Source organism: Chelonia mydas, chromosome 13 (assembly GCF_015237465.2).
Source record: "Chelonia mydas isolate rCheMyd1 chromosome 13, rCheMyd1.pri.v2, whole genome shotgun sequence".
NCBI lineage: Eukaryota > Metazoa > Chordata > Testudines > Cheloniidae > Chelonia > Chelonia mydas.
In genome coordinates, this window is record NC_051253.2 from 8330251 (window position 1) to 8344278 (window position 14028).

A 14028-nucleotide genomic window follows, 5' to 3' on the forward strand; every position below is an offset into this window, starting at 1 on the left:
TACATACCTGAAAGCCTTAAATAAGTCTTTCTGCCTGACTAGTTGGCTCATGTCGATTGTGGGGGGAAGATTTTAACTAAAAAAATCTTGACCATTGTCCCTTTTAATCTATTCTGTGTCTTGAAACCCAGTGTCATTTATGGAAGGTAGTTACGCTAGTATGCTAGCTCTGCCTAAATGTGTTTGGCTCATGTGTCACCACTTCTTCTTCTCCTCTCATTAGGAATGTGCTCCAGGTTATTACAGAGACACCAAGGGCCTCTTCTTGGGAAAATGTGTTCCGTGTCATTGCAACGGCCACTCAGATCAGTGCCTCCCAGGGTCTGGAATATGCATCGTAAGTAGCTACCCATAAGTACAATGTGTGCTCATCCTCACCAGCTGACTAAGAGGTTCCCTCCAAAACACAGTGACTGGGTTAAGTGGTTACCAAATTACTGTCTTGATCACTGAAAATCTTCATGTGCCATTTCAAGGGGATTTATTGTCTTCAAGTCAGTTTAGGATGAGGAGACAGGGTGTGCTGGGGAAGAGGAAAGGATCCAGATGTGTAATGGGGCGTTGTCTGTTCTAACCCACCCCGTTGGAACAACAATCCATTGTAATCCTCCAGAAAACCATGGTTTGAACGCTTCCCTGGAGAAATACCAAACGTATTGTCTGTCTTATCCTTGCAGAACTGCCAACACAACACGGAGGGAGATCATTGTGAGCGGTGCAAAGATGGTTATGTAGGCAACTTTTCCCTCGAGGGGCCATTGCAGTGCATGGGATGTCCATGTCCTCTTTCCGTTGCTTCCAACAAGTAAGCATCTTCTGTGAAGTTCTTTCTCCTGTTTTTTCTCATCCACAAAGTAGTCTGATTTCTTCCCCTGATCCTGAGGGAGTTTCTTCTGGCTGCGAGGAGAGATGCGCTGCCACGTCATTCCCAGTTCGTTCATTCCTGTTTTGGCTGTTTACCAAGGAAAGAGGACACTTCTCCCCTTTTTATTAATGCTAATAATGATGGGGTAGGCCATGGAGGGAGGAGAAAGGCCCACAGCTCTGATGTGACTAGTGCAGCCAGCAAGAGTTTTTTTCTTTCTGAAGGAAATATTAGTAATTTCTACAGGTGTGAAAATATTAGCGACAAAATGTAAACATTGTTTTGTATTGATTTAGCAAATTTTGTACCTAAACCAGTTCAAAGTTCTGATATTAGCACCATTTCCCCCAAGTCAGCGTAGCTCATGTTGAGATTTCAAAATATCAAGTTTCAAGGTGATTTTGCGATTCCATTCTTGTGTGATTCTCTCGAGGGCTAGACGTTCTGCACTGGCATTTCACTCCTATAAACCAGGCTGTCCTTAGCCCCTGACTCCAACCGCATCTAACTTAACACTAGCCCGAGGGCAGTACCGACGCTAACTCTAGCCAAGGGCCACCTGCCAGGCCATATGCTGGAATCCCCCACGCCTGGTCCCAAGGCTAACCCTGCACCAGTGCTTCCTACATCCCAGCCTTTGACCCTCCTGTAGGGACGAGAACTGGCCACCTCACTGATACTAGCCTGGGGGTACACACCAGTGAAACAATTACACATATCCCGAAGGCCACAACCCTAACTCGGGGAGCTCCACTGGACCTAAACCTACCCTGGGGGGCCCTGTTAGCCTGAGGCCTAACTCTAGCCTGTGGAGGCCTATTGGCCTCAACCTGAACCCAAGCCAGGGGTGCATTATACACCCCAACCTTCACCTGGTACCTACTGCCAGCCCCAACCCTAATCTTCTACCCTGGGGGTCCCTACTGGCCCCACCCTTCTGCCTGTCCTGGAGAACCATACCCGCCACAACCCTTGCCCTGTCCTTGTACCCGTTGCCGACACCAGCACTAAACATTTCCATAGCCTGTGTCACAAATCACTCTTGACACCAGCCCTTGCCCTGCTGCAGATCCAAACCCTGACAATAGCCCATGCCCATGAGCTGATCCCGACCCCATTCCCTTTTCTATGGCCACAAACCACTCCCAGCCCTCACACAACCCCTAAGTGAATGACAAGAGCCCCCTTTGCCCTGGTACCTTCAGAGTAAAATAACCTTTGACGTTTGCCCCGTGTTATTTCAGCTTTGCCATTGGATGTGTCCACAAGGGCTCCACCATGCAGTGTCTCTGCAAGCCAGGCTATGCCGGAGCCATGTGTGAACGGTAAGGGCCTGGTAATGACGGGAGGGCAGGACCGTGGGGGTTTTTCTTCGTCAGAGTGCAGCTGTTGCAGAAGAGAAGTTTCCATAGTGACGAAAATAAAATTAGAAGCCCCAGCTACGTTGACACAGGAGACTGAGGAGAAAGCGATTGATTTGAGCTGTGAATCCTCTCTGTTGTGGGTTTGGCTTCCGTTATTTTGTGGAAGGGGCATAAAATACCAGCTGCGATTGCAAGGCAACACCTCTACGAATCCAGCACTGGGTCCTGGTCGCTCCCAGGACCCGCAGGAGTTGGGCCCACTTGACTGCTTATATGCTGTTCCTTTGTGCATCAGTGTGGGCTCAGCGTACCGCTGGGATATGCCCTATTACTGTCTCCATTACTGGCATAGGGTGTCATCTTGGCCAAGTTCCCGCCGCATTCTTTGCCTTGATTACCCACCTGTAGAGCAAGAACAGGGACACTTCCTGTGAGGCTTGATTAGTGACCATGACGAGCTTTGAGTGGAAGGTGCTGTGGGAGTCCAAAACATGAGGCTAATTAATAGCTGTAACTACCCTATGGTCAGTAGTTGTGCAGCGCTTCAGTGGGAGCTGGGGGGAGCGCGTGCGCGCATGGCTGTTGCTTTAGCTCCCTTTTAACCTGCTACATTTTTAAAGGTGTGCCCCAGGTTACTATGGCAACCCCTTAGTGATTGGCAGTTCCTGCCAGCCGTGCGACTGCAGCGAGAACACGGATCCCAACATGTTGTTCAGCGACTGCGACTCTCTGACGGGCACCTGCACAGGATGTATGCACAACACGGCCGGGCCCCGGTGCGAAGTGTGCGCCCCAGGGTACCACGGAGACGCGGTGGCGGCAAAGAACTGCACAAGTAAGTGCGGCACCGAGCCGGGGCCGGCTTGCAAATGCATTTCGGGGGTAGTGTGTCACGGGCATGTGCAGTTAGCCAGCCTGCGGGCACAGCTGTGGTCATCGCCTGGGTAGGTTCTTACAAAGCCGCTAGCCTGGTCTCCTGGCTTTCAAAGGGTACGCTGGTTAAAAATAAGAGTGACAAAACAACCCTCTTTAGCAGGCATTTAAAAATTGCACCCAGGTGGTAAAGCTCTGACACTGTAGCAGCCTCGTCAGTAATAACCGCTAGTGATATTAACCAAATTATTATTTCTGTGCTTGGGTGGGTTTGCATAGTACATTTCTAACCTTACAGGGCCCTGCCATGAGGAACAAATGGTAAAATCCAAGGCGCTGGTCCTGCAAACTGCTGCTCACAGAGATAGGTCTTACTCCGGCAGGTAATCATGTGAATAAGGGATGGCAGGATCAGTCCCCGTATATGAGAGAATGAAGACGACCAGTGAACTCCCACAGTTGACAGGATTTCCTCCCAACAAATTATCAAATCGCATTAAATCCACCAGAAACAGGATGGGTCAGAGTGCCTGGCTGATCTTTTTAAGTTGTCGGGTAAATGGGTGTGTTTCTTCCTGGCAGGGTGTAACTGTTTGCCGTGCGGGACTGAGTCGTGTGACCCTAGAACTGGCCGATGTCTCTGTAAACCTGGAGTGACAGGTCAGCACTGCGACTGCTGTCAGGTAAAATGAATCGTGGGTTCCCCCCACACGCACTGTGAAGCCTCCATCACTATACGCTTGGCTGGTGCTGAGTCACTGCACGCCAGCTCCACTCTTCTGTAGCCTGCCCTCCCATTATGAGCGCACTGCGGTTCCTGGGCAGAGACAGGAGGATAATGGCTGCTGTGCCAGCAGATGGCTGAGCGATATGGATGCAGTTTCTGCCTACACCAGGCAGATACCTAACAATAAAGGTCAATGTCTAAAGAACCTGGTTCCGAAATGATGGGAGGAGGGGTGCTAACTGCAGCTTTGATGCTTGTAGGAAAAAGGCACTTAACCCTAGGGTGGATTTCAGGGATCCTAACTCCCCACCTGGAGTAAGCAGACACCAGGTGAGCTTACGGACACAATGCTGCCAGTGCATTTCTATCTCAGTCCTATTGTGCAACCTGCCCATTGGTCCAGCATTTTGCCGTATTGTGTGTTAATTTTATGCTCTGAAGAAATGCCTCTGGGAATTAAGTTCAGACTATGGATCACATTTCAGCGCTGGCCAGAGTGACTGTGGAGCTGTGTGTCTCTGGAGATGAAAGGCTAGCATGTCCTCCCAATTGCCTCCCCTTCCTGTGTGTGATAGCATGCTGATTACCCACGTCTTTCCCTAGGATGGGTACTATGGCTACCATGGCTGCTCTGGCTGTCGAAAGTGTGACTGCGACATTGGATCCATAGGCACAAGCTGCCACGCTGAGACTGGTCAGTGTAGCTGCCAGCCCGGGGTGACTGGTCTTCGATGCCAGCAGTGCGCACCAGGCTACTGGGGGCTCAGCGGGCATGGCTGCACAAGTGAGTTTCTTCACTGCTAGTAAATCTCATAGAAGAAATATCTGGACATCTCTGGGCTGCTTTGCTGCAGTGCCAAAGGGCTGTGATAGTCGCTTAGCATGAACCCAGTCCCTTCTCACCACAGATATGGGGATGTTGTGTTTTACATCATCCCTGTGGTGCTACAGCTGGAGAGCCCCCCAATAGCGTTCCAGTTTTGAGATCAAAGAAACCATCCTAATTCCATGGAGGCTTTTAATCGTTGTTTGTCATTTAGATCATAACAATAAAGATAAAATATGCCAAAGTGTTGCGTGGGCACTTGGCATCACCTAGCAAAGGGCCTGATTTAAAAAAAAAAAAAAAAAAAAGTTAGGCTTCAAAAGTGCGTTTGCCCTTTCCACCTCTTCAGTGTGCACCAGCAGTGACCACAGCTACTTGAGCAAAGCAGGTAAGTGCTCAAGTTGCTAATTAAAACCATTTGCCTGTGAAGCAACCCATCCAGCTGAAGAAAACTCCCAGCGATTCCTGATGCAAGCTAGGTGTGCAATTGCAATCTGAAGGTTTTTTTAAAACAAACCGTGACACTCATGTTTTTCTGTACATTAAACTTCACTAGTCAAAGGGGAGGATCGACTGAGCTAGTCTCGCCTGCCATTAAAAAAGCATGTTCGCAGCCCCACGCATTGGCCTTTGTTCATTCATTGATTCTTTTCTGTGGTGGTGGTTTGCCCTGTGATTTCTGTGGTGGTGGTTTCCCTCTTTCAGGGGGCTCACTAGGTCAGGGCAAACCTCCCTCAGCTGCCTCCTTTTCATTGGCAGAGTGTCAGTGTAAGGGGGGCTCCTGCGACCCCCGGACTGGAGAGTGCACCTGCTCCAATGGCCTGACGGGGAAGCAATGCGACACCTGCATAGAGAAGTATGAGATCCCTGTAGCAAATGGCCTGGACAGCATGAGGTGTGAAGGTTAGTAGCATCATGTTGTCACTCCTCCCACCCCCCCACCCCCCACACCCCCACGGCTTTATTGCAGGAGTGAGGTAGAGCTGGCTGAAAAATGGGGGGTGGGAGGGTTTCACAGAAAATATGACCTCTAAAACATTTGTTTTCATCTAAAAAAATTTCTATTTTTGGTGGAAATTCAAAAACTGAAAATGTTTTGGCCAAAACAAGAAATTGGCCATAACCCAAAATATTTTGATTTGGAAATGCTGCTGCAATGCACTGGGAATTGTAGTTAAGCTGCTTCATGTGCCCATTCTCCTCTATAAGCCGAGCTCCTTGGTAACCCTACAATCTCCTTTGAGTCACCCCAGGTTCCCCTCTTGGAGAGGGGAGAAGGTGCATCATGGGAGTCTCCTGGCCATGGTGCATTGTGGGAGATGTAGTCTGATCAGTACTTGCTAGAGAGTAATCTCTAGGAGGCAGATCCTAATTGTCAGTCAGATCCCTGCAGCGTGGTGGCCCCTGGCAGTAATTAAAACATTGACGGTAAGCTTGACAGACAGCACCCTGCCTTTTGGCTGGTTTCCTTTGTGGCCCTAGGGCAGATAACAGAGGAACAGTGTTAATCAGCCTAATAGTGGGCATGGCTCTGATCTCACCAATCAGGAGTATCTTCATCAGAATTATGTGGGGTATGCTGGTGGGAGGCTGCTGTGAGACCAAGAGCAGGCCAGCTGACAGTTTACACTCCTTGGCACACCCCTAAAAGCACTTGGAAATCCTGACCCTTTGTGCAAAGGGATTGAAGGGTGACCAGGAGACCGCAAGTTAACGCCTTCTCCAGAGGGGAATCCAATTCAAGAGGCAGGAATTTGGAGACATGTGGTTCCCCCTTTGGGTGAAAAAACTGTCCTTACTATGGTCGTAAGGAAGGGGGAAATGGAAGGAGAAGCTGCTGAATAGCTGGTGTCGCATCAGAGCCGTTTACTCACCACCCCTTGCTCTTGGCAGTCTGTGACAGCTGTGTGCTGCTTCTGCTGGAAGACCTCCAGAAGATCGAGGCCTCTTTCCCCATCATCAGGAACCAGTTGATCAACCTGAACGCCAGCTCCATCGCTTGGGCCCGACTGCATGGTCTGAACAGCTCTGTGAAAAACGTGTCTGTATGTGGAGGGCTTAACATGTTCTTCCCGCTGGCTTAGTCTCTGCATGGGACTCTGGTCCTATTGCCTGATTTCCACCCCCACCTCTCTCTTTCAGAACCACCTGCGCGAATACCAGAGATCCATGAACAGGGTCAAGCAAAAGGCAGATGAGTTGGAAGACGAGAATGCAGAGCTCACTCAGGATTTGAATGCACTGCAGCACAAGGCAGGGTGTTTCTCCTCCCCCTGCTGATAACACTGCACACACAGAATGCCCTTCCCTTGTTCATTTTCATAACAGTGAGTGTTAGGTGCCCATGGGAGGAGCCAACGGTGCTAGTTAGGGCCAGGCCCAGTTTGAGCAGCTGCTGGACACTTGACTCCTGCAGCACCCCCTGCTAACCCAGTCCTGGGGTCACCCACCATGCATTCTGCCAGGGAACCTGAACCCTGATCTTCAGCACCCCTGCTTATCCAGGCAGGATCCTTTCTCTGAGCCGAAACGGCCCATTGTGTGCATGTTAAGGAGACTTTTAGATGTGGGCAAATATCCAGCCCTCCTCCCCCCAAACCACCATTTCATTCTTCTGCAGTATTTAAACCCTACCCTTTGGAGGGGAAAGGTATCCCCTCTTGATTTAAGACAGTCCCTGCCCCAAAGCGCCTACACTTTACACAAGATTCAGGGGCTGATTTTTAATTGGGTACATAAAATGTGTGTAATGTGTGCATGTGCAAGTGATTTCTACACGTTGGATAACTACCTGTGCAAATGGCCAGCATTTTCGTATGTGTGTAGTTACATGACCTGACTGCATTTTTGTAGATCCACTTGCAAACTTTCAGAACCTCAAAGCTTGTACGTCTTCTCCATTCTCCCGATTAATATGCAGGTTGTGTTGGCACAAGTCATAATGTGTAACTGTGTTATGAGCATGAAAGATTTTTGTCCATGATGGACTTGTGATTTTTTTCCACATCCATTTCATTATGAACACAATTGTTCACTAACTTCTGTGCACGCATGAAGATAAATCGTAGCAGAGTACAGTACCCGTGCAAATCCCTGCAAAAAAGCTGACTCTTTCAGCTCTGTGGTCCCAAAAGCTGCCCAATGCCCAACCTTGCATTACGGCTTATGTTGTATCTCACCAAATGCTTCAGCTAAACCAGTGATTTGTTTTGTAGGCAACAATGACTCACAGAAAAGCAAACCATCTGCAGGAGCAGACAAAAGAGACCTACCAGAGGGCAGAGCACCTGCCAATGAGTATCCAAGGCATCCTGGATAGCATTGCGGGTAAGTGACCAGGTGTAAGTGTAACTGTTGTGTTGATTTTTCCCCTGCCCTAAATCCCACGCTCCCGCTGTTTCAAGTTGCTTAGGGCGCAACGTTACCTTTGATAGTGTCTGTCAGGGGTGAAAGTAACTTAAAGGACTTACCGGTATACCAGAGTCCTGAGCAGGGGGTGGGGCCTTTATATCGAGAGGCTCCAGCTGCGGTGGCGGCAGCTGGGAGCCCCGGGGCTCTAGGCAGCGATTTAAAGGCCCCGGGGCTCCCAGCTGCCGCTACCACAGCGGAGCCTCTGGCCCTTTAAATAGCAGTCAGAGCCCCACTGCCGGAGCCCTGGGGTAGCAACAGTGCCCCAGGGTTCCGACAGCAATTTAAATGGCCCGGTTAGTGTTAGTGGCGGCCGGGAGCCCCAGGCCCTTTAAATCACTGCCAGAGCCCCGGGGCTCCCAGCCGCCGCTGCTACCCCGGGGCTCCGGCAGCGGGGCTCTGTGGCAACTTAAAAGGCCCAGGGCTCCGGCCGCTGCCGGGAGCCCTGAGCCCTTTAAATCACGGGCCTGGGGAAGCTGCCCCCTGCCGGTGCAGTTGGCGGTGTTACAGAGAATTCTGTGGCCAGTGAATCTCAGCTGTTTGGATAAATGCCATATTTGGTGAAGCACATTATATTTACGCTTATGTGAGAAATAGGGGCCATCTGCTGTGCTTTTCCCAAGATTGAGCTACATGGAATCTTCCTTGCCCACACTGTCTGAAGTTTGCCCCAGTAAATCTAGAGGAGAAGGCAACCTACAAGATGGATTATTTGGGAAATAGTCCAGTCTAGTGGTTACAGCAGAGGGTCTAGAAACTTGTTTGAATTCCAGCTGGGTCATTCGCCCACTTCACGACTTGAAGCAAGTCACTCCATCTATCATTGGCCATCAGGACTCCAGCAAAAACCGGATGCTGTTTTAGCTGAGTGGGAGCTTTTCGAAGTACTGGGGGAGGAGAGCTGGCTTTCACAGCTGAGTATGGGGAGACCACGTGCTCAGCTGGTGGAGAACCATGGGTCGTGGCTTTCCCTGCAGATTTGGTGCACCAGATGGACAAGTTGGGGACTGCAGACACCAGCATGGCCTCCTCTGAGGAGTTCTGGCAAAAGATGGCTGAGGTGGAAAGGATGCTGAAGGAGATGAAGGAACGGGATTTCCTCAGCCAGAAAGGGGTGGCGGAGCGTGAACATGAGAAGGCTCAGAAATGTAAGTGTAGCTCAGCAGACACAGGGGATGGACAATGCCGAGGTGCAGGCTGGTTCTAGTGCTCCTTGGGCTCTTTTTCCACACTGTCCCAGCTTGAGGGCATTACTGCAAACCTTATTTATTGTTGCTGTTACGTTGCTGTTATCCTGTTGCAGTCACCAACATTTGGAGAGTTACACTGTTGAACAGAACATGCCCATCTAGCTTTTACAGGCTAGGAGTGTCCAGTACTGACCTCCTCAGCAGTCCAGCAATGAGGGGACAGTAATTGATAGTCCCGTTTTAGTCTCTTGCAAATTGCAAAGGTGCTAATAAGCACCAGTGATTTTTAATGTTCGTCCCAACAGAATTTAGCTCCGTTGTACAAGCAAGTTCATGTACTATCAGAAGGCTTAGTATTTATTTAAGTGCATTTGAATTTCATTAACTTAATGGTTCTGTATGACAACACTTAAAAATGTAGTTCGGGTTTTGTGTGTGTGTGTGTGTGTGTGTATTTTTTTTCTCACATGCACCTATACATGCTCATATGTCTTATGTTCAGTTGGTTGAGTAAATTGTCCCAAATGGTGACAACAGAAGTGTGTCGTTCCTTGCTCAGAGAGACATGGAGTCTGTGATTCCCCAGGGAACCTCCACTGCAATGCACCACTCTAACCAAACGATACTCTGTTGCAAGAACCTCAGGGCCAAATTCTTCTCTCCACTGGCATCACTGGAGTTACTCCAGACGTGCACTAGTGTAACTGTGGGAAGAGATTTCGGATAGCAAATGGATCTTTAATCTAGCAGAAAACAGCACAGTGAGATCCGATGGCTGGAAGCTGGAACTAGATGTATCCAGATAAGTTGCAAATTTTTAACAGGGATGGTAATTAACCATTGGAACAACTTACCTCGGGATGTGGTGGATTCTCCATTACTTGGCAGCTTTAAATCAAGAGGGAATGTCTTTGTCTTTCTAAAAGATTTGCTGTAAGTCAAACAGAAATTATGGGCTTCATGCAAAAATTACTGGATGAGGTTCTTTGGCTTGTGTGGTCAGAGGAGATAGTGATAATGGTCCCCTTCTAGCCTTAAAATCTGTGCTTTGAGACCAGAATCGGGCCCTAAGCCTTTCGAGCAGCTTCCACTGTGTACTCAGAAAGAACTTTTAAATGTTGGGGAAACAAGAGTTTCCAGGCAATCTCCTTGTGCTCTCTGTCATCAGTGCTCCATCGTGTGAAGAGCGAGCTGTACAGCAAGTGGGAATCCAACCAAGACCTGGTGAAGAGCATCAAAGACTTACTGGCTCAGTATAGCTCAGAGCTGATGGATCTCCGAGATGCTCTCAATGAGGCTGTGAATAAAACCAGGCAGACAGAGGACTTGAACAGCCTAAATCGGAACAACCTTGAGGAGATCCAGGTACAAAGAGGGGTTTATTTGCATATAGGAATGCAAGGGAGCTGATGCCATTGGGTGGACGTGCACGGCTTTGGCAGCGGCTAAGGAATGTCTAGTATAATCTAGGTCTTGTGTCTGTTGCTTGATCCTGTGGCTCCTAACTAACGCTATCCATCTGTGTCTCAAGCGAAAGAGTGAGGAGTTGCAGAAGCAGTACGGGGTGGTGCAGGACACTCTGCAGATGGCTGAGGACTCCCTGGTCCAGGTCTCGGATCTTCTACAGATAATAGAGAATGCAAAGGAGGTGAGTGATGAAAACGCTCAGGCTTGTCCGGTGGATTCTGGGTCGAGGTGTGTCAGATGGGCTAAAGTGTGCCACCGATATCAAGAGGGACAAGGCAGTGGGGGTGGGGAAGGGTGTTGGTGGAGTTGGCAATAGCTGGGGGGAAGGGTGGAGGAAGAATGGTGGTGTGGATGAAGGGCATGGTGCTAGCAATGGAAAATCAGCCACCTGCCAGCCCCCCGGAATGTGTCTCTCCCTCCTGGGTGTGTGTCCAGCTGCAGAAGTGAGGCGCTGGCAAGGTTGGTGAATGCCCCTTGTGGGCGTGTCCTTCTGCAGGAGTACGAGAAGCTAGCTGCCCGGCTGGACGGAGCCAGGTACCCCCTGACAGAGCGGGTGAAGAAGTTTTCTCCCGCCAGCAGTAAGATCCCAGTCGTCGAAGCCGCTGAGGAGCATGCTAGGCTCCTGGATGAACTCGCTCGGAACCTTTCCAGGTAACGTCCCTCGCTGCCCCAGCTTCACCCCGGCCTGTGTGGGCCCGGAACTCTCGTGGTCTGTTCCACTTCTCCTTCCTGCCTGGATCAGGGATGCTGAGCCAGCCGTCGGGTAACTCCACTGACTCTGCTCAGCATCCTGCTCTCTAGCACATTTGCTAGAGGGACTCCGGCTGCTTGTGTAAACAAGTGGTGATGTATGGTCGATGGGCCTCTCTGGGGCACTTGGAGGGATCTGAAGATGGCTGAAGTCCCTGCTTTGAAATTCATCTTGGGATAATGTTTACATGTAAGAATTGATGGATTACCTGTAGCCCAGCTCTCACCAACATCTGTCTGGTAGCAAACCAGCGTGTGATGGAGAAAGTATATGGGTAAGGACAGTGCTGGTACATGTTCCCTAAGTGTGTAGGATGTGACGGTGACACCCATTAATGGGACGAATTTAAGTCTAGAACACGTCACGTCTTCAGGACGTGATCAGGTGACCTCAGACCCAATCGATGTCCGAATGCTGCTTGTCATTCATTATTAGTGCTGTTTCATTGGTTCTCTATCTCTTCCACTGTGCACAGCAATAAGCAGAAGAGTGATCCTCCCTCACTCCCACCCCACTGTTTCCTGCCATGGATCATGGAAGGGCTTCTCTCTCAGAGCTGGTGCCAGCACTGCTGGGGATTCAAAATGGACTGGGCACTGCAGATCTCTGGACCCAGGAGTGGGGCGGGCGGGAGCGGGAAATTTGGATCCCAGGATGGGGAAGCCAGTTGTGAGTGCATGCTGCTGTGAAAACCCCACATACAGGGGGTCTCCAAGTGGGGAGCCCAGGAGAGTGATGTGTGTTGCCTGTGCCTGGATCTGGCCCCTGGTGCTCTGCTGGGCTTCTGGCAGTGAACCTTATTTATTTGTCTTCAAATGCAGCAGTATCCAGGGCGCAAACCAGGATGGGTTTATCCAGCGAGCAATCAATGCCTCCAACGCATATGCCAGCATCATCAAGGCTGTGAAGAATGCTGAGAGGGCAGCCAAAGACGCCGATGAGGCAGCCGGTGAAGCTTTGACAGTATGCAATTTCCCTTCAGGGCCACACAAACCCTTGCAAAATCCTGGCTCCAATAAGCTGGCCCAGTGCCCTTTGCTTCCCTGGCCACACTGCAGCTCGTTCTGCTGATATACGATACTCCTGTCACCCCTTCCACCTGAGATCTTGGTGCTTTGCAAACACTAATGGGCTCAGCCTGACCTTACTGCAGTGAGACAGCTGTTGCTATCTCTACCTTGCCAGATGGGGAAACTGAGGCAGTGAGACGTTAAGTGATGTGCCTTAATGACTTTGGCATCTGGTATCCCAATTTCTCTTCTCTGTTACCCCTCCCCATGCATACACACAAACACACGCCTCTTCCCAGCAAAACACTTGCCTGAAGGTGGTGCAGATGCTTTCTGACCAACATTGGCTATATGCCTATCATTTAGCCTTTGCTGAGACTGGGGAATGGGGACTTGAAGTCCTCTTCCAACCCTAGGGCTCAGCTGCTGAACTGCTTTGTGCCAGGCCCCCGACAGTTAGTGAGGAGGTGTCCTGTGTGTTTGTAGAGTGTTGTATCTGGAGATCTTGGTACCCTATCTAAAGAGCTGAAGAAGAACAGCAGTGCCCTGGAGCAAGCCGTGAAGAGGGAGCAGAGGAAACTCAATGGGGGTAAGAGAGGGGCCAGCAGTGGACACAAGTGTTCCAGGGAAATTCTTCTGTGTGGGAAAGATAGAAAGCACTCTGTGTGTCTGTGAGGGGGTAGGGGTTGAGGGGAGGGGGTTTTGGGTGGAAGTGATGGTGTGTGATGCGCTTTGGAGGAGTGATAGATGTACAAACACCTAATGTGTTATATACGTCTAATTCCAGTTATTAAAGGGACATTGCAGGCAGTCAAGGACAAACTGACCGATCTCCGAGAGAAGAAGGAGCAGCTCCTGAACCAGCTGCGATCTATACAGAACATGCTGGACAAGGACCAAGGTTTGTCTGTAGGCAGTTTCTTCTAGACAAGAGCTCTGCACATCACAAGAGAAAAGCTTAGCTGTAGTCCCTTCTAACCCACAGGGCAGTCTATGATCATGGTAGGTAGCCAATAGTTTGCTCATCCAGTGACCTTGCAGGTATATACCAGACCCTATATATTGGTTAAGTTTTTCTGACTCCAGCCATAAGCTAGTAGCTCTGCCCTCCCTCATGCTCTTTGCTGAGTTTACGAGACTTGTCTCCTCTCCTCTCAAAGATAACACCACGGCAATTATTCAGAATGCCAAGGCTGCAGCTGCAGCAGCCAACGACACGGTTGCCAGGGTGGAAGATGCATTGAGCAACATGAAGAAGAACCTGGATGAGTGGAAAGACCAGTATGGAGGCCTTAAAAATGAAGAGTTAAACCAGGCAGTTCAAGACGCCAAGAAGTCTGGTATGTAAAGAGGGGGGTTAGCTGTGGAAAGTGTGCTGGAGATAAGGGACAGGGACACTGCTGTCATCATGAAGCACTTCACTGTGGTATCTAAGTGCTGCTCTGTCTCTGTTGTTCCCTGCTGACAAGTTTAAAGGGAGGCTGTTGTGTGTCCCCCTCTTATTTCCTCTCTTCGCAAAGTCCAGGTCATCCACTGGGGCAGGCTGT

General features: G+C 49.9%; 1 protein-coding gene across 5 annotated transcripts in view; it reads left to right on the top strand.

Annotated features, from left to right (window-relative positions):
- The window catches only part of LAMA5 (laminin subunit alpha 5), a 168993-nt gene that overhangs the window by 128276 nt on the left and 26689 nt on the right, over positions 1-14028 (top strand). For all 5 annotated transcript variants that reach the window (XM_043527389.1, XM_037915641.2, XM_043527390.1 and 2 more), the window contains exons 42-59: positions 224-337; positions 678-805; positions 2110-2190; positions 2850-3064; positions 3685-3785; positions 4433-4613; positions 5415-5558; positions 6549-6700; positions 6798-6908; positions 7871-7982; positions 9041-9211; positions 10422-10618; positions 10785-10901; positions 11217-11371; positions 12293-12434; positions 12968-13070; positions 13269-13382; positions 13642-13821. In XM_043527389.1, the coding sequence (XP_043383324.1) occupies positions 224-337; positions 678-805; positions 2110-2190; positions 2850-3064; positions 3685-3785; positions 4433-4613; positions 5415-5558; positions 6549-6700; positions 6798-6908; positions 7871-7982; positions 9041-9211; positions 10422-10618; positions 10785-10901; positions 11217-11371; positions 12293-12434; positions 12968-13070; positions 13269-13382; positions 13642-13821 (2518 nt within the window). The remainder of the gene's footprint in view (positions 1-223; positions 338-677; positions 806-2109; positions 2191-2849; positions 3065-3684; positions 3786-4432; positions 4614-5414; positions 5559-6548; positions 6701-6797; positions 6909-7870; positions 7983-9040; positions 9212-10421; positions 10619-10784; positions 10902-11216; positions 11372-12292; positions 12435-12967; positions 13071-13268; positions 13383-13641; positions 13822-14028) is intronic.